Source organism: Sesamum indicum, linkage group LG9, assembly GCF_026168435.1.
Source record: "Sesamum indicum cultivar Baizhima isolate 11 linkage group LG9, ASM2616843v1, whole genome shotgun sequence".
NCBI classification, from domain to species: domain Eukaryota; kingdom Viridiplantae; phylum Streptophyta; class Magnoliopsida; order Lamiales; family Pedaliaceae; genus Sesamum; species Sesamum indicum.
The window spans coordinates 5,323,971-5,342,843 of record NC_142665.1 but is presented as its reverse complement, the minus strand read 5'-3'; the positions used below and the strand labels follow the sequence as shown (position 1 = coordinate 5,342,843).

The following is an 18,873-nucleotide window of genomic DNA, read 5'->3' as shown; positions in this document are numbered from 1 at the left end:
TTGAAAGACAACAACTCTCATGACCACATTATTCACATAGCCTGAAAATGTTCTCATGATTCGATAACAGCTCCATATTGAACACAAATTAATTGTCCATTGGAAGCTGCAAGAAAGGTACACCTCAAGGACTGTATTCTTTTCCATAATCTTCAGAATACCCAAGAAATTAAATAAAATAAACTTGTTCTCTTTATTTCCACATTGCAGTCGAACTCAAAAGGTCCACCTGAAAGCGACAGTCATGCAAAGTCAAACTAGTAGCCCCAATAGTCATTTCTAATTTCATCATCGAACTTCTTCTTGAGCTCGGGATGCTTCTCGAAGTATTCATCAGCTGTCATGGTACTAAGCTTCTTCTGCTAACCAAAACAAGGTATGAGTTATCCACACAAAGTGTGTGTGTGGCTGAGAGAGAAAGAGGGGAAAAAAATACAGATTCAGAATGCAAAAATTTAAATTTTGACCACCTTCAACTCTTGGACTTCTGCAATTTCTTTTTCTAATCTTTCTGACTCCTTCAATGACTTCACCTCAGCCTCTTTGAGCTCTACCAGCTGCAACAAAAGAATTTCAATATAAGATTCTCAGGTATTGTTAATTTAAAATATCAGCTGCACAGGGAGGATTCGCAATAGCTACTCCTTGGATCTATCCCAGGATACATTGACTTGTGATTTGTCACTGAGTAGGCAAAATTCGTTTCTTGTGTGCCAATCATAGCCTATTATTAGATGGAATATCAGTGCAACAAATTATGTTCAGTTGAGTTGATATGCGCTTCCACTACCCTTTCAATATGCTATACTTTCTTAAAAAACTGTTTTAAAGAACATCATTTGCATACTCAGGATAATCTCATACTAATATTTACTCAAGTAATAGGTTACTTCAAAGAAGAATTATAGTGTATTTCGATTTCTGAGATGCTGATTCACATAAACAGATACCTCTAACCTTTCTTTCTACTCAATCAAATGATATCTGGTTTTAATTTAATTAAATACGCATTCCTGCATGTATAATTACACATCTCGAACTAATCAGCTGCCAAAGCTAGATCACCAAAGAAAAGCTCTCTTAAGCTTTATAAACAAGAAAGAAATACAAATTTACAAATTCTAGGAAAAGGTAAGGTAAACATAGGCAGATTCATCATTATCTCACCAGGGCATCGAACTTGGGTTTGTATTGAGGAGTGACATTGTCAACATACTTTGGGATTTTAACTTCTGCACAAAATTAAATAGATAATGAACTCAGATAATTGCATTGCAACTCAAAGTAAAAGAGTAACAAGTTCAGAAACTTGCATGGGATCTTTGATAATGGACATGAAAGAGAGGGTAATAGTGTTTTATGTAGCATCTTTCAATTTAGAGATCATCAACTTACTTCACTCCTACACACGAGCATCTACTCAGTCTAGCACTAACTTACTTTGCTCCTAGTCATTCGAACATGAACATAGCTTATTTCTTCTCTTCTCTTCCCTTCCCTCTCCTTTGTTACCCATAAGTCTGCAAAGTAAAGTTACATCCTTGTTTGCATTGGCTTTGGCCTTGGACATATTGACTGTTTTAAGTTTAGTTAAAGAAGAGATTGACCTATGAATTACATCATATATCAAGCTTAAAATCTTCTTTACACATCAATATAAGAAATATACATCTAAGATACTTCAAAACCCCAAGATCACCTGTTCTGAGCAGCAAAACAACAGTTGGAAATGTCATTAAATGACAGAACTATATATGTGCTTGCTATCTAAGTTTCCCACTTCTGCACTGCACATGGGTTCGAATATTTTTTCTAACACTCAAGCAAGGATATTACATGAAGAATACAGAAGCAGGAGAAACAAAGCATCCAACTAGGACGCTAAACATCAATATAGCCTTAAATGTTAAAGAGAAATGTAAATAGGATAAACAGAAGGCCGAGAAAGATAGAACATAAACAAAAAGTAGCACCTATACATACCATCATAAGCTTGCTTGTACATATCAACTAAACGAGATCCAATCCCTTTTCTGTAATACTCCCAGTCTATGGGTTCTGGTTCCTGCATATAGATAATGAGAGGAATAATTCAAACTCCTGTAAATGTTTTTTAACTTAGTTTTAATATCAAGGAACCACATGTTCTCATTGGTACTGATAGTCCCAAGGATAAGATAACATAGAGGATTTACAGACATTTCAAGCAACAAAGAGGGTGAAACATCTTCTGCCAAGCATGACGTACACACAGCAAACCACAACATCCCACTCCCTTGCAACTATCTTTATGAATTTTCTTTCCTTCTACGGGTACTTAGATTTTGTTAAACTAGTGCTGGCAGATTGTATGGGAATGAGGACCACTAGAGGCCACATTTTGAAGACAACAAGCTCCTGCTTTTCTTTGTTTATAATGGAACAAAAATAGACAATTGTGTTGCATTATAAATGCCCTCGGATCATGTTTTTTTATGTTTCCACCATAGTTGCTCAAGGTGCACAGCGTGTCACGGCACAAAGGTACCCTGGAGCCATGGCGCGCACCTTTTTAGAGTATGGCGCAGATTTGCATAAATAAATTATGCATCCATAAATTAATATCTTTTAACTTCAATATTACATAAACAATTAAATATAAATACTAGAAATTATATTAATCATTATATCATAAAATAATTGTGTAAAAACAACTAGTAAGAGATTTTTTCTTCTTTTGTTTTTTAAATATTTTTCTTTTACATTATTCTATAACCATTTTCTTAAAAAAAAAAAGTTAAAAGGTTTAAACAAACCCTACATTTTTCTGTTACTCTCTTTTAAATTTTTATTCACTTTTTCTTTTCTTTTTCTTTTTTTTTTCTTTTCTCCTTGAGTGAAAATTTTGCGCAGCAGCCGCCACCGCTGAAGTCTCAGATTGGTTTCGTCACCAGAACCCTTGCGCGACGCCGCCTTCATGAGCATACCCCACCCCTGTAGCCGCCATGGCAAAGCCCAGAGCCATTTTCAGAAAATGGTGCTGGGCTTGTGCCTCGCGCTCCTTGCGCCATGCGGAGCACCTTTAATAACTGTGGTTTCCACAGCCCACCTTTCATTTTCTACTATGTGAAAGTCCACAGATGTGTTTGTTTCATCCACCTTTGGTTGGAAGCTCCACTTACTATCATTCACATTTGGTCAAGCTTACAAATGCAAACAGGGTTTCCCAAACCTAAGCAATGAGGTTTTGTATCCTTACACTTCCATTAATTCCCACATCATCTCTGCCATCAAAGCATTTGAGCAAATATTTCTCCAACCCATTCTATTTAATACTCATGATGGATGAAAAGACAGCTGGAGGCACATTAAGTAGTAAATTGGCAATAGAAAATTGATTAGAGTCTTAGACAAAATATTGTGGAATTTTAAATGAGAGACCAGATTCAAAGTTAATGGTCTTTAAGCAAAAATTACATTAATCAATTTATGCAGAAGAACCTATACAAGAATTAAGGTAGACATGGGAATTATATTATATACTTGGTTGAATCACTACAATAAGGTTACAACGTACTACTACAAGATGCAACACATAAAAAGTTTGTCTTTTTCTAAAACCCTTTACATGCCAAAGAACTTCATAAGATAGGATGAATACACTACAATTCTCTTTAACAGTTTTAGGAAAGACAGACCACAAACTTGCAAAATATATCAACCAAATAAAATTATATTGATAACTACTGACCAGCAGAATCAGGGGCTAAGAATTGCAAGAAACAAAATCTCAGCTTCAATGGAAAATTATACAACTAATATCAAAGATATGTTATTTCAACTGATCGAAACATTGACCACCCTGATGGAGAAGGTGACTAAGTAAAAATAAGACAATGGAATGCATGACCTAGCAGGAGATAGAAAAGGTTATTTTCACTTCAACGAGAAGGACGGCATTTGTCGTCAGTTCACGACTCAAGCAGACATACAAATCATTAGTCATGTGCATCCCTAGCCCATCAGCAGAATCTTGTGAAGCAATTAATACAATTTTCATTTTCTTCTCAAAAGGCAGATACACAACTCTATTTCCCAACTTTTTACATTTATAATTTGATTGCTACCATTGGTTTCTTCCAATGCCTGGTTTAACTCCACCCCACCCCCCTCTCCATGTCCTATCAAATTGTAACGCTCTGTTTATCTTTCTCTCCTTACTTATTGCACATTTTCCGATTCAAATCCCAAACATTAATGTTTGGACACCGTTTGGTCCGATCTGTAGAAATGGATGAAACTTTTCAAAGGTTTCTACTCAAATCTTTTTTCTTTATTTTCCCCTTCTTTTTCTTTGGTTCAACCTAATCTAAAAATCGAAAAATAACAAAAACTAAAATCACTCAAATCACCAAGCAAGATCAACCACAAAAAACAAAAAGGAACAGCAAAAATCAACAGATCTGGTCTGGTACTCCCATCAGAAAACAAAACCCAGATAAATCACAAAGCGTGTAAAATGCAAGACACAAAAGAACCATTTAATGATAAATACAAAGAACCAAACATAAAAGTTTTGACCTGGCTGAACTTGGTCTGCAGCTGAGTGTTGACTTCGTCGAAGGCGCGGCGGAGGGTCGCGAACTCCTTGCGAGCCTCGTCGGAGACCAACAGCTTCGCCATACCTTCCCAGTCGATGGTCCTCCCCGCCTTGAATGCGACGTCAACTACCTTCTTCCCCGCTCCGCTCATTTTTATCTCTTTACTCTCCAATTGGATTGATGGATGAATGAACCGATCTGAAAGGCGACTGCGAATTTGTGAGTGACAGCAGAATAGTCTTATCAGCCGGAGGGTTGCGAGTCTGTTGCTATGTGTGTGTATATATAGTATATATATATGTTTTATTAAATATTTAAGTATTCTTTTTCTTTTATATTTTAGTCATTTATATATGTTTTATTTAACCATAAATTATAATTATTTTTTTAAATTTGACATAATTATAAATATTTTTTTATTATTTAAAAATTATAAATATTTTTTTTATATTCGACAAATTATATAATTTTTGGATAAGGTATAAATTATCGACTTTGCTTTTATTATGATTTTCTGAAAAATTTAAATTTTATAAAAAATCAAATGCAATTGACGAAAACATTCAAAAATTTGTAAAAAAAATATTCATTAATTTTATTGTTCAACAAATTTTAAAAATAAATAAAATTATAATTCATAACACATAAAAATATTTTAATAAATTTACTATAAAAAATAATAAAAATTAATAGTTCGTGTTAATTATTAGAAGATCGCTAAAATCATACTAAATTTTAAGAAACTCGTTGCGAATTATCATTTTTTAAATATGAAGATTACAAAAAGGTTATGACATCATTTCTATTTTTGTTATGTTTTTTAATTACTTTGTAATTAGTTATCAGGGCATGGGCGGAGAAGGGAGGGAAAAGGGAAATTGCGGCGGAGCAGAAGGCTAACTGGCGAGCGACTGACGAACGGTGACTTTCAGGCGGCGATGGGCGGAAGATTAGGGAAGCGTGGAGGGCAGTTGGAGAGAGGTTGGGTGGGTGGGTTGGGGAAGATGAACAGTTATTGTATTTATTTTTCTTGTTTAATAGGTAAATAATTATGAAAAAAAGATATAATTGGATTGGACGGGACAAAACGCTTATGTCTATTCAAACAAGTCAAAAGTTATTCCATTCACATTGATTTTTCCATTTTTTTTTTTTTTTGCAGAGTTTTTTATTATGGAGAATTTTTTCTGAGCTATTTAATAATATAAGTAGGTTTTTAGCAAGTTTCTGGGTATACAGGAGGCTGTTATGCAATTTTCCCTTAAACTATGTCATACTACACAATTAATAAAACGTTAGGGGAGAATACCGTAATTATCGAAAGTTCAGGGGAGGTAAACGCAATTTGTTGGCGTAGGAAACTGCAAAGACTTCACGCAACCGTTCTTAAATTCCTTCCGCAACCGCCGCATCAGTAGAAAATAGAAAATATCGGTTTAAAACGGAGGCATTTTGCTTTGGCGCCAAAACGGAAGGTGAAAACTGAAAACTGATGGAAGAAGACTTCGACGTAGCCTTCGAGCTCCAGGTGGAGGAAGCCCTCACGGCGTCCCTTCTCGACAACGTCGACGCCGTTACGTCGCCAACCGCCAGTTCTCTCCCCTACGATGCCGTCTTCGGCGCCGCTCTCTCGAATCTCCTTCAGAACGACCATCTCTACAAGTACGAGAAGGAGGTCCTGGACGAGTACAACGCCGAGGTGGAGATGAAGCGTTGGCGGCTTGATATCAGCCGTCAGATCCATGATCGGACGCTCGCCTGTGAGATTCTGAAACTCTCGGAGGAGGATTGGGTCGAGATGGGGGATTGTTGTAACAGGCCGTACAGGAAGGGCGCCTCGCTCAAGGACCGAGGCTGGTTTAGGCTTTATGTCAAGGGTTTGGTGGAGGGGATGGTGGGTGCTATTGGCGTCGCCGTAGTCGATGGGAATGATGGGTTGGTGTTTGAGCTGAGTAAGGGTTTCAGTGGGAGAGAGCACGAAATGAATGAAGATTTAATTGAGTTGAAAGCTCTGACTGAAGGGCTTGATGTTGCCGTAACGCTGGATTTGGGGAAGACTGTTATTGTTACAGATAATCCTATACTCTATGAATATGTCAGTCACGATAATGACACCAAGGAGTATATTTTGTTTGAGTAGCTGGTCTTGTTTCTTGGCTGCGTCGTTAATTTATGCATGCTGTTTGTACTATCTTTTTGTGCTGGATAAAGCTTGAGATTTAGGTTTCATTTTCGAAACGCCTGGGGAAAACAACACATGTACTACCTATCAACAGCAAAGTAGAAAAACAACATATGTATTACATAGCAGCTAAAAGTAGAAGGGAAGCAGGGATTTCGTGTAAAACTAATCCATATATTTCCAGAAAGCATTATATTTTTCTTGCTTTTTTGTATCATTAATAGGCTTCATTTTCTGTTTGCTTATAGTTATAGGTTGAAATTCCTCATACATGCCTATTGGTATTAGCTTCTTGTTTTAAGTTTTATCCCCTTATTATCGGATGTGCTCTATATAGAAAAAGGGCCAAGAAGATTTGGAGTTTAATAGACAGAAGTTGACATGTAAATAGGCTATTGAACAAATGAGTGACTTATGAGCGAAACTAAATTGGTCAATGTTTTCTCTGTTCTTGTAAGGAGCTTTCTTGGGTAGTTGTACAGCTTGAAAGCAAGTTAAATTGCAATTGAGATGTTGAGTGACAAGAGTAGAGATGCTTTTGTTGTCTGTTGATTTCTTTCCCTCTCGTTCAGATTTCCTACTTTGTTGGGTTGAACTACTAGAGGAGCTTCCTCGAGCAAATTATAAATAGATAAGTTGTTAAAGTGAGGGGTTCACGCATGATTATTATATAGCAAAATGTTCCTGCCTCTTTGTGCACTCAATCTTGATGTACTTCTTCAGGCATGGAGACTGAATTTCGTTGTGATATAATTGGTTATTCTAGGTGCAGATTGTTGGCCTAAATCCACCAGTTGCGACAAATGTTGCTGCATTACTTGGCCAGATAAATCTTCTCCAGAGAAAACTTAATCAACCTCATGTATATCTTGCGCCCAGTGGGGAGATTAAGTTTGCTTTTGAACTCTCGAGGAAGGCAATTGCTTTACAGGTCAATCGTTCGGCAGGAAATAGCAATGCAGAGAATACGACTGAGTGCTGTACTATTTGCTTGGAAGATACATATGTGGATCAAATGTACCTAATTAGCGGTTGTCAACATTGCTACTGCTTTTCATGTATGTCAAAACACGTCCAGATTAAGTTGCTTCAGGGGATTCTACCCAAATGCCCGTATGATAAATGCAATTCCGATCTGAAACCTGACAGCTGCCAAAAGTTTTTGACTCCTGAATTATTTGACATAATGAGCCTACGCGTGAAGGAAGCATCTATTCCCCCAGCAGAGAGGATTTATTGCCCATATCCAAGGTGTTCTACTTTGTTTTCTATAACTGAGCTTCAAGGATCAATGGATAATACAAATGATGAGCTTGAAATTGAGAAAAAGTGCCCCAGATGCAATGGCATGTTTTGCATCAATTGTAAAGTCCCCTGGCATAGTAATATGAGTTGTGATGATTTTAAAAGGCTAAATCCCTACCCATTCGATGAATACAACAAACTAAAGTCTTTGGCTGCTCAGAATCTCTGGCGTCAGTGTTCAAACTGCAATCATATGGTTTCACTTGCTGAAGGATGCAACCACATTTATTGCAGGTATTATTCTACTTGAAATTTTGATTTGTTTGACTTGTTGAGGAACCATAGACGGTAGGGGCTGGACAAACATGCCCCTTAATATTGAACAGGCTTGCTCCTTAACATTTGATACTTTTTTGTCTGCCTAAACTTCTAATATGGCTCAGTAGAGATGGCTTGAATACACATCCCTGGGTCTTTCTAAAGTGGACCTATTGATCTTCCGTTTATGCATCCAAAACCATGTTGGCAATGTGGATATATATTTATTTATTAACATGACAAATATTTTAGATCTTCAATTTTTCGGGTTATATCCTACTGAACCCATAAGGAGAATTTGAATTTGACTGTTAATTAGGAACTTAAATCAGACTACCTCGATTGCATGAAATAACAACAATGAAATATGACCAAGATTAATCACTGAAAGTTGGAAGTTCACTTAAGTCTCAAAGTTATGTCTAATTCACTTGCCAAGTTGAAGTGGCACTTAGCCATTTTCTCTTTTCAATTCTTTTCTCATTTTAGGGAAAAAGGCCAAATGGCTCGCTGCTTACTATTTCAGTTGCTTATATAGTGCTTTTAGTTTGCAGTCTGATGGATTTATCAGGTGCAATGGATCTGAATTGATCTGTCCTGGAACAATTGTTGGGTTTTTTGTTGCAATTGGCAACTGATTTGTCACACTTGAAAAATTCAAATCTTTGAGGGCATGAACAATTCAGGGTTCGGCAATTGATGTTATAATGATTTCTTATTAGTTACAAAATTTTCTTTCTTTGATGACTTTTAAACATAAGTCGTTTTCATCCATGAATGGATGTATCATTCAGTAATGAAGAATACAGGTTTTACAGAATTAGCGAGAGTTTGGGCAAGAACACATTCAGTGATAGGCTTGGCCTTGCATGCGTAAAATGAACCTAAATCTGCGGACCAGCAACGTGTAAGTTGTGGTAGATTGATATTGGAGTTGAAAATGTATTTCAGATATCTCATTAAGGATTGCACTTCTGCAAGGACAATTACTTCAAGTAGTTTTGCTGTGTTCCTTTACTGATGTGATTATGGAGAAGACGAGAGGAACTTATACCTTCAAGTGCTGCATTCCTGTTTCATTTCAGTAATTTTTGATCCGCACACCTATTAATATGTTACTTGTGATGTTCTTATGTAGTTATGAAGCTCGGTGATTACTTCATTAGCTTCCTTCAGTTGTCTGAATAGCGATATTATGTTCTCCTTTATTGGAGTTTAGTGTGTCATGGATTGTCCTTCTCAGTTCAATATTGTCCTCATATTCGGAATAGTGGATTCAAAAGGATTTTACCTTCTTTTCTCCTCCTTCCTGTCCTTCTGGCCGTTAATTTTCGCTCCATGTTTTTACCTTATCTAATTTCACATAAAATGACTCTGCAGATGTGGATATCAGTTTTGCTATGCCTGTGGAACAGAATTGGGAGCACAGCAGGAAACCTGCGATTGTACCCAGGATGAAGAGAATCACGTTGATGATGAGCAAAACTGAGGCGGGAAACATGAGTGTAAATCAAGGCGTCTGCGGATGGAGAAAAACCATTCACTGCTATAATCATTTTCTAGATGCTGGTGTGTGGCAATAGTTGTGCTTATTGCTGGGTTATTCAGACTGAAACAGGATCAATGGCGAGGGAAAGAATTACTGGAGTTTATCAGGATGATTTTTTGGCCCGATCAACTCTCTCTCTCTCTCGATAAACACATGCAACGAATACAGTGACAGGCCTTGCTGTCGGCATCAGCGGGTTAGTGATACAATTGTCATGGCAATGCTCGTTATTAAATAATGGGACTTGGCGTTTGCAACTGCTTAGAAAAATTGCTTTCTCACTTTTTGGATTCAAATGAGCGATCTATTCTTGAGTGTTGAAGAAATAATCTTTATCTTTGAAACACTTAAAAAAGGGGCATTTTTGGACTAAAAAGGTGGAAATGGGTTAAATGCGATTAATTCCCTTTGAAATAAAAAATAGGGTGAAATATACTTTGCACTTTGAACTATGTATTTCATTTTATTTACATTTTTAAAATATGAAAGGTAATTGATAAGATAAAAATGCCTTCTCACTTATCATTATATATTTTTATTCTACTTTCTAAAATATATTTTATTAAAATATCTTGTCCAAACTATTTTTAGTGATTTAAAAATTTACTCACATTTAATTTTAAAAATAATATTTATAATTTATAATTTTTTTATAAATTATGAGACAGAAAAAATAATAAGCTCAATATATGCAAGTATACTTTACAAAGTAAATAAATTATGTTAAAAACTACATATAAATATGCGTAAATACATAATGCATATAATATAAAGGAAAGTATGCTATATAACTTAAGAATATTTTATTCAATTACATGTCCACATAATTAAAATATATCATATCATGACTTAAAAATATAAAATATTATAAATTAACTATATTATAAATTTGCATATTTTACAGTAAATATATGTTTGATGTAATATATTAAATTTCTATTGATAATTTTTTTTAAAAAAAAGTTCAATACATTTAACAACATATGAAAAATTATGTAAATATTTTACCAATTGTGTAAAAATATAAGATTTGTAAATTTATAAAGTTTATATAAATTCTACATTTAGTACAAAAATTATAAACCTTGAGTAGTACTTATTTTTTACAAAAAAATTATAATAATTCAGATTATATTTAGGAGAAGATAGTAATAGAGATATTTTAGGAGTGCAAATAATAAGGGCATTTTTGTCATAAAAAAGTTAATGTATATCATGAGGGGTCATTTTGTTATGTTTTATAGTTTAGAGGTATAAATGAACTTTATGCATAATTCAATAGTGTAAGGTGTATTTAACCCTAAAATAAAAACAAAAGACTCCTTTATTTTTGACCAAAAATGCTCATAGATTCCTTGCATGTGTTTATCAAGAGATTCGATAGGAAATATCTTAAACTCCCTTACTCATTAAATTAATTTTACACCTTTTCAAATCAATAGTCCTGATCTTCTTTTTAATCCAACCATCTACATATTTTTTTATTATTTGTATCAGATAAAAACATATTAAATGTATATATTTGTATTTTATATATTTAAGTATATAAAAAATGTAAATATATATTTTAAAAATGTTTATTATATAAGTATATCTATCCGTACCCTATTATTAAGAGAGACAACTTTTTTGGTGTCTCTTCTCCCTTTTTTGGTCTGCATATTTTTTAACATTTAATCTATTTCTTTTATTCATCTTATAACTTTCCATTTCCCCCATTATCTTTTGATATTTACTTACTTCTTTTTATTTACATGCATCTTTTTTTGACACTATATTATAATAAATTTAATATTAAATATTAAACAATAAATACTTTTAAAAATATTTTATTTTAAATAGTATTTGTAAAATTTGCACATATATAATATGTGTTCACAAATATTAGTACTATATATAATTAAAAAGGGGTGAATTGATATTCTTTGGTATGTCAATTTTAATATTTAATTTAATAGATTAATTTATTTTTTAATCTTCCTCCACCATCTAACTTCCCCCTCCCCATTATCTTTCAATAGTTATTTCTTTCTTGTTTTTTTGTTATTATTTTTTTATAAATTTAATATCAACTTATTATTTATATATTATTGAATAAATAATTTATTTTAAATAATATTTATAAAAATTGTACATACATAGAGTTTGCCACAAATTATTGGAATAAACTAACTACGAAGCATGAATTTAAATTAAGAGCGATATCCGTTGGCTTTTTTAACAGTTATTAATTAATGTTAGGAAATGTGAACTGTCGAATCTATCAATCTAGATTAAAGACCCAACTAATTTATGTAAATGGACATAAATGTCTTTTTTTTTTTTTGTTGGCGTGAAAATGAATACATATAGCAATATACGAGTGAGGCGCAAAAGGAGGTTAAGGGCAATAGGACTAATTACATTTAGATTCCGTTTAAACATACATAATTATATTTTCTTTAAGAAAAATTTAAAAATTATATTTACACCTTTTTCGAAAATTCTCCATTTACAATTAACCTTCTTCAATTAGTATGTCAAATTTTTACTTCTTACGTATGGGATGAGGTGTAAAAAATTATTGTATCTATTTTTTGGAAATGTCTTAACACACTAGATGAAGTACTTGTTAGACATATTTTTAAGAAACAGATGCAACAATGAATCAATAATGTCAACCTCACTCTATATATAGGAAGTAAAATAACAACAAAAGATTATTTGTATTCTATTTCCATCAACGACTACTTTCTATTCAATAGTTATAATTCAAAAATAATAATTTTAGATGCAATTACACCTTTTCTATTCAATGAGTATAATTCGGAAATAATATTCAAGAAAATATATACCCTACACATTGCTACACCCTATTCGAGAACACATCAATCGAGTTCACATGAGATTGAGTGCATAAAGTTACTACCCATTCTATTGAATCAGATTCTTTGCAAATAAATGATCACTAGGAGATAACAGTTGTGCAGATCAAGATAAGAGATTTCTACAGGTGTGAAGAGCACAATGCTACAGAACAAAGACAGTGGATGAGAAATTAAAATAACACTATCCGTATTTTGTCAGTAAATTTCTCCATGACGCCAAGAGATTGCGCTACACATGCATTTTTTAGCAAATCTTTATCAGCAAAGTAAGCAAATAGAAACAAAAGGGTTTAATTTTTTTCTGGCTAGTATACAATCAAGTTAAAAGAAGACACAACCTAAAACATAAACATTATGATACTATTTCTCACGACATGACAGAAAAAGGCATACATTGATTGAGAAAATACACAACTATATGCCAGAAACTACCATAAATAATTACAAATAAAAATTCACCTAACGAAAATAGGTATTATAGATGTACAATTTTACTATACTTCCATAAATTATAAGACAAACATCCATATTGAGTTACACCACATATTCAAATGAGTTCTACAAATCAATGATAAATATGACAAGTAAAAAGTCAAGGTAAAGACATGATCCACTCTAGATCATATTTGATTCATAGATATTTCATATTAACATCTTCAATATGGCACAGTTTAAACTTCAATTGGGCATCATTTCTACTTCAGCCCCAAACCATAATGAAATTATAAGCTGCCAGCTACAAGCACATTCTCAACAACAGCCACCGACGGAGCAAATATATCCTTATGAACAGAATGAAAATTCAAAATTCAATATTAAGATGTATTTTCAAAATGGTCCATTCATTGAGGTTTAAGGTGAAAAACATGGGTAGCAATACAACTTTACAAGCAACTTACTAGAGTAAAGGCAATCCTTATGAACTAGCACCATATTTACATTCACTATAAGAGATGTTTCTCAATAATCCTTCAGATCAGCACTGTAAAAGTTGCTAAGATTAGAACATGTAATCTGCCAAGATGTAGTTATTTACCAATATACATCAGAATCTGAATCATAGTATTCCTCATCGTCTTCCTCCTCTTCCTCTTCATCAAATTCACCATCTACAATGTTCTCCTCATCCCAAAGTGGACAGTAGCAAGTAGCCTTCTTGTTTTTCCACTCAGCTCCACAAGTATAGCAAAATTCATAGCCACATCTGCAGGAAAAAGGGTACATTGCAAATGCCTAAATATAGAATCAAGCACAATTATATATATACCAAAGAAAGAGCAAAATGAAAATGAACTCTCATAAAACACACTCAATCTATCTACCGTCCTTGTCAATGCTCGAAAAGATTTTTATTTAACATGGTTCTCATACAACCATAACCATCAAGTCAATAGCAGAGCCAATACAAAACAGGATAAATGACAGCAATTTAATTGTTTCTCCATACTAACATAGTACAACAGAAAAAGGTAGCTCTGAGTTTTTTGTCTATAATTTCTCCTGCCTGAAGGACCACTTAGGCCACCAACAGTTAGCTACTGTGTCTCTGCTATGAAACCGGATTAGGGTGAAATATTAGGGACCTGGGTGACTCCAGTCTCAATTTCTGAAAAGGATATCATTTAGGTTTCTCGACCAAAGATGTATTTCTCTTCCTTTTTCCTGTTCTGAGTGTCCTCGAAAGAAACTCATACAATTAACATCTGTAGTTCAATAAAGGATATTGACCAAAACAAATTTTCCTTACTCATATAAACAGGATGCGGACAAGAAAGTGCCAAGAAGAACGAGAATACCTCTCAAAAAGCCAGAAGCTTTTCACAGACAAGTCTTGCTAAACACCGAAAAGTATTTACATGTAAATGAAATTAAACAAGGATTTACATTCAATCCAAGAAAATAATCAAGTGGTAGTCTTCTATTTCTCTTTTCATGATTTACTAGTTCATAGATCAGCACACATTGACTTCAATTCTATAAGCTTTCCATAGAACATTGGCACTTCAAAGAATAATAATCAAGCAAAGGAAAAACAATTTATAAGAATCAAAGAAAGTATACCAGAATGTCCTAGTTAATGGGAATTTATGATAATATAGTCAATATACATAACTTAAATAGCCATTTGAGACTCATTATGTTCTTGCATGTTGAAATTAAACGAACAGAGATACTTGATATTTGATTGGTACCTGCAAGTCATGTGGTAGCACCCCGCAGCAAGTTCAATCATATGGTTGCACTTCACACATTGACGCCACATATTTGTTGCTGCCAAATTCTTTAACTTTGCCTCTTCTGGATGGGGATAAGGATTTCTCCTCTTATAATCAGAACAAGTCATGTTGTTGTGCCAGGGTACTTTGCAATCAATGCAGAAGCAACCGTTGCATTTCATACAGTTTCTGGCTCCAGATCTTGCTGCTCCCTCTAGTGCGCTCTTTGAATACTCCAAAACCTCGCTCTTAGACATCAAAGCCGAACATTTTGGATAAGGGCAGTAAACTTTCTCTGTAACCGGAATTGAAGCCTCCTTGATACGCTGACTCATAATCTCTATCAATCTAGGAGTCAAGAATTTGCTACAGCTATCAATCTTCAGTTTAGTTTTACAGCCTTCATGCGGACAAGTGGGCAACATTCCATGGAGTAGCTTCACTTCCACATGTTGTTTCATGCAAGAAAAGCAGTAACGGTGCATACAATCATCAATAGGAAAGATTTGGCTGATATTTGTGTCCTCTAAACAAATTACACATGTCTCATATGAATTCCTAGAATCACTCGACTCTGCGGCCTTGCAAACTTGAGAGATTATTGCTTCTCTTGCTAATTTAAATGCAAACTTGATGTCCTTTCTAGCCACAAGAGACGGTTGACAGTAAGTAAATTTTTCTTGAAGGTGAGAAACTTGACTGATCAATGCTGATACTTTTCTACGTCTTGTTGACCACTGGCCAGTAACCTGCAATCAGAATACACTTTTGACCAAGTGCACCTTTGAGAATTATGAAACAATATTACCGCAAAATTATTTTGTCATATGATCATTGATCATTAAAGGAACATATCCTCTGCCAGTGTAGAAAGAAGGCTATCTAAATCAAGCCACTCTAGACCATATTCTTGCTTGTGCATGTGAATTTTGATGATTTCTTAACCCCACCGTTGATTTTGGTTTGGCGAGGAGGAGGTTGTTCGCATGCACTATTTGTGCTATAAATCAAGCAAGAGTCAAAGTGGAACATCCTTTGAAAATTAAAAAGGACCGACATAAATACAATGTTCATTTATCATTTTCTCATACCAATCTGCCCCCTAAATAGCTTCTGCCAACTCCATACACAATAACCAAAGATCAAGGTTTTAGTTTGGGGAGAAGGAGGTCAACCTCATACACTTTGCATGCTCTAAAATGAAAGCACCCAAATATCTTTCAACAACAAGAAAAGAGGAAACAGGAAATAGAATAAACAGGAAGTCAGGGAGAAATCTCAGTCACCAGATGTCCAGATCTCTATTACCCACAGTCATTAAAAGATATATAAAGAAACCTTCTGAGGCAACCTGTATCATTATTGATTGCCATATGAGAAAAATATATGACCTTTTAAGGCAAAGATAATTACATTTTGGGTATGTTGGGATCTAGTTTTTGGATGTTTGTGATTGTTTTGTAAAATAAAGAGAGAATGCAGGATAGGAGTTTGCTTTGGAGATTCTATTGTATGTGTGGTTTTGTTTTGGAATTTGGAATTCTATTGTGTGTGTGTCGCAACGCAAGATATCAATTCTAGTTCAATACAGTAGGCATATACCGGTCTAAATAGACATATACAGAGTTGAGTAGACAACCCAACATTTGGAGACAGCCAAAAGCTAATCCAAACACTGCATTATTTCGGAATCTTTTTGAGAACTAAGATATAAATTCACATCACTGTCCAGTCTCATTAACAATTGACGCCATTTAACCCCATTCACTTGATACTGACTAAATTATCTCTTCAGACAACCTAATCACCTAGGTCATTAATATCACATTTTTTGGACATTCATTTGGACATATAAAACACCAAGTTTCCATCCTTTCATAGAACAAAACTATTTCTCGTCCCACTTTGTTTAATGAAGTAGCAAAAATTACACATACCAACACCATCTCCAAGAGTTTCGCAAACTTTAACATTTTTGGAAGCTAGCGACATATCACATAATACAGCTAATCAAAATTCACTTGTCAACCAAATTTCCATCCTCAACAAATTCTGTCCAGCTAAACAAGAATCTCACTTTCCATTTCATTATACAATAGATGAAGCCTCTCATCCAGTATTCCTCCTTTCACATTTCCTCAAAAGGCAATCCTTTCAACTCAGTAACAGATAACTTCAGATGAGTTACAGATCATGCTATTGTAGAATTCACAAAACTTCCTGCTCTAGTACAGCAAATACTATATCCAAACTCACACCAATACAGGAGCATGCATTCTGGGGAAGTCTCACACATATGTTTGTAAAAGTGGGCTGGTGGAGTGCGGGTGGGGTTAGGGATAGGTGGAAACACTATTAATAGATCCCTCAAAGTTAACCCTCTGGTTCGTATCCTCACTCCCAGCAATCAATTTTACGCCAAACCAAGTCGGGATATTCAGGAGATGCCATGGAAACATAATCCTCTAATGTCTGTAATATCAAACTGTAACAGGTTGAACCTAAACACATGCTTTAGCAACAGTAGGTAAGATCAAATTATAACAAGAAAACATCTGTGAACGATATTTCATCCACAAGCAGTATTCGTCAACACTAAATAAGCTTGCAATTCTCGACTTTTTCCATCAATTGCCATAACTTTTTTCAAGATTACAGTCAACTAGGTCACTGACAGATGCTACATTCTACTTCATTTTATTTAAAACTCAATTTTTAACATAAGAACACAGACAAAAGAATCATTCGTGTGAAATAACACTTACGAGAACGCAATTGAAAACTTAGAAATAGAGCCCGAAGTAAAATGAAAATGGAACTCACGAATTTGAAAATAGTGTAGTAATCGCAATAGAAGGTAACCCTCTTCAATTCAAGTTCCAATGCAGCATTAAGACCCTCGACCAGAGCCCTCATTTCCGCGCGCTGCCGGCTCGACCCATTGCCCACCAATGGCTTTCGCAACTCAAATAGTACTTCATCCCTCGAGTCGCATACCGCGACGCCAATTCCACTCAAAAGAGTGCCCTCTGGCAACTGCTTTTCCACCAAACCTTTAAAATAAACCCTAAAAATCTCGTCATTCACCCCTTCCGAGCTACCCTCCCCGAATGGACGCTCAAAATTATCCCCCCAGTCCTCCCACTCTTCCTCCGGCATTCTCGAAATTTCAAGTGCCACTTTATGATCATGGATACGACGGTGGAGATCATTCTTTAATTTCTTGAACTCCGTTTCAGAAACGGCCTTGTCTTTTAGTTCCTGCTCGAGTTTAAGCATTTCATAGGAAAGTAGGTCGGGGAAGTTCGAGACGTCTTTATTCTTCTTGGACTCAGACACAACGGTGGAGGACAGAGATGGTTGGTGGGGGAGGGTAAGAGAGGCCGAGATGGCTTCTTGGAGCTGGAGATTGAAGGCGAAGTCGAGGTCGGAGTCGAGAGCTTTGGCGGCCATGATTTCGCGGCGTTGCTGAGCGACGATAGCTTGGAAGTCATCGGAATCCGAACCGAAGTCAAGCGACGACGGTGGGACTGACATTGAAATTCTTGTGAGTAAGCGATCGATCAAGTAAGTGGAGGGGTCTGTTTGGGAATCGGAGGAGATTTCGCGGGATGAGTATCTTTCGTCGCATTCCCACTATTCATTTATTATTTCTTTAATTTAATATTTCTCAAATTCATTAAAAAAATAATTATATTACAATAATTTTTCTTTAAATTTATCATAATTATAAATAATATTTTTATTATTTAAAAATTAATTTTTTTTATTAATTTTAACGTCCGTCTAATAATGAATTTTTTTCGTTAGATTTCGTCTCACCATAATACTCTTTTACTTTATAAATTAAATTTTTATATAACTTTTAAAAATTTTAAAATATTTTTATGAATACTTATTTTATCATATATTTTAT

The 18,873-nt window shown here is 34.7% G+C and overlaps 3 protein-coding genes across 4 annotated transcripts; 1 reads left to right on the top strand and 2 right to left on the bottom strand.

The window, feature by feature from the left end:
- LOC105170692 (ATP synthase subunit d, mitochondrial) lies at positions 1 to 4,859 on the bottom strand. The gene is made up of 5 exons (XM_011091569.3): positions 4,561 to 4,859; positions 1,984 to 2,065; positions 1,168 to 1,232; positions 471 to 557; positions 1 to 359 (listed from the first exon to the last, which is right to left on the bottom strand). Exons 1-5 carry the CDS (start codon positions 4,729 to 4,731, stop codon positions 258 to 260), a joined length of 507 nt encoding a protein of 168 aa, XP_011089871.1. The 5' UTR covers positions 4,732 to 4,859; the 3' UTR covers positions 1 to 257.
- Positions 4,860 to 5,881: 1,022 nt separating this feature from the next.
- Positions 5,882 to 10,144, top strand: LOC105170691 (E3 ubiquitin-protein ligase RSL1). 2 transcript variants are annotated; one of them, XM_011091567.3, is made up of 3 exons: positions 5,882 to 6,675; positions 7,535 to 8,301; positions 9,706 to 10,144. In XM_011091567.3, exons 1-3 carry the CDS (start codon positions 6,073 to 6,075, stop codon positions 9,812 to 9,814), a joined length of 1,479 nt encoding a protein of 492 aa, XP_011089869.1. In that variant the 5' UTR covers positions 5,882 to 6,072; the 3' UTR covers positions 9,815 to 10,144. The 2 variants fall into 2 exon arrangements, with proteins under 2 accessions (XP_011089869.1, XP_011089868.1); XM_011091566.3 differs by having other exon boundaries at positions 5,884 to 6,675; positions 7,529 to 8,301.
- Positions 10,145 to 13,566: 3,422 nt separating this feature from the next.
- Positions 13,567 to 18,580, bottom strand: LOC105170690 (E3 ubiquitin-protein ligase RSL1). The gene is made up of 3 exons (XM_011091565.3): positions 17,781 to 18,580; positions 14,934 to 15,706; positions 13,567 to 13,945 (listed from the first exon to the last, which is right to left on the bottom strand). The coding sequence occupies exons 1-3, from the start codon at positions 18,492 to 18,494 to the stop codon at positions 13,774 to 13,776; spliced, it is 1,659 nt and encodes a 552-aa protein (XP_011089867.1). The 5' UTR covers positions 18,495 to 18,580; the 3' UTR covers positions 13,567 to 13,773.
- Between the last annotated feature and the right edge of the window lie 293 nt (positions 18,581 to 18,873).

What these genes read in the sequence shown, in the direction of transcription:
- LOC105170692 (XM_011091569.3), bottom strand. Translation starts at nt 4,731, where the DNA reads ATGAGCGGAGCGGGGAAGAAGGTAGTTGACGTCGCATTCAAGGCGGGG. An exon ending in TGCAGACCAAGTTCAGCCAG is followed by an intron (nt 2,066 to 4,560) that starts GTCAAAACTTTT and finishes ATCTATATGCAG; the next exon opens with GAACCAGAACCCATAGACTG. An exon ending in AACCCAAGTTCGATGCCCTG is followed by an intron (nt 558 to 1,167) that starts GTGAGATAATGA and finishes CTTTTGTTGCAG; the next exon opens with CTGGTAGAGCTCAAAGAGGC.
- LOC105170691 (XM_011091566.3), top strand. Translation starts at nt 6,073, where the DNA reads ATGGAAGAAGACTTCGACGTAGCCTTCGAGCTCCAGGTGGAGGAAGCC. An exon ending in ATCCTATACTCTATGAATAT is followed by an intron (nt 6,676 to 7,528) that starts GTCAGTCACGAT and finishes TGGTTATTCTAG; the next exon opens with GTGCAGATTGTTGGCCTAAA. An exon ending in TGCAACCACATTTATTGCAG is followed by an intron (nt 8,302 to 9,705) that starts GTATTATTCTAC and finishes ATGACTCTGCAG; the next exon opens with ATGTGGATATCAGTTTTGCT.
- LOC105170690 (XM_011091565.3), bottom strand. Translation starts at nt 18,494, where the DNA reads ATGTCAGTCCCACCGTCGTCGCTTGACTTCGGTTCGGATTCCGATGAC. An exon ending in ACTACACTATTTTCAAATTC is followed by an intron (nt 15,707 to 17,780) that starts GTGAGTTCCATT and finishes TTCTGATTGCAG; the next exon opens with GTTACTGGCCAGTGGTCAAC. An exon ending in TGCTACCACATGACTTGCAG is followed by an intron (nt 13,946 to 14,933) that starts GTACCAATCAAA and finishes TTTTTCCTGCAG; the next exon opens with ATGTGGCTATGAATTTTGCT.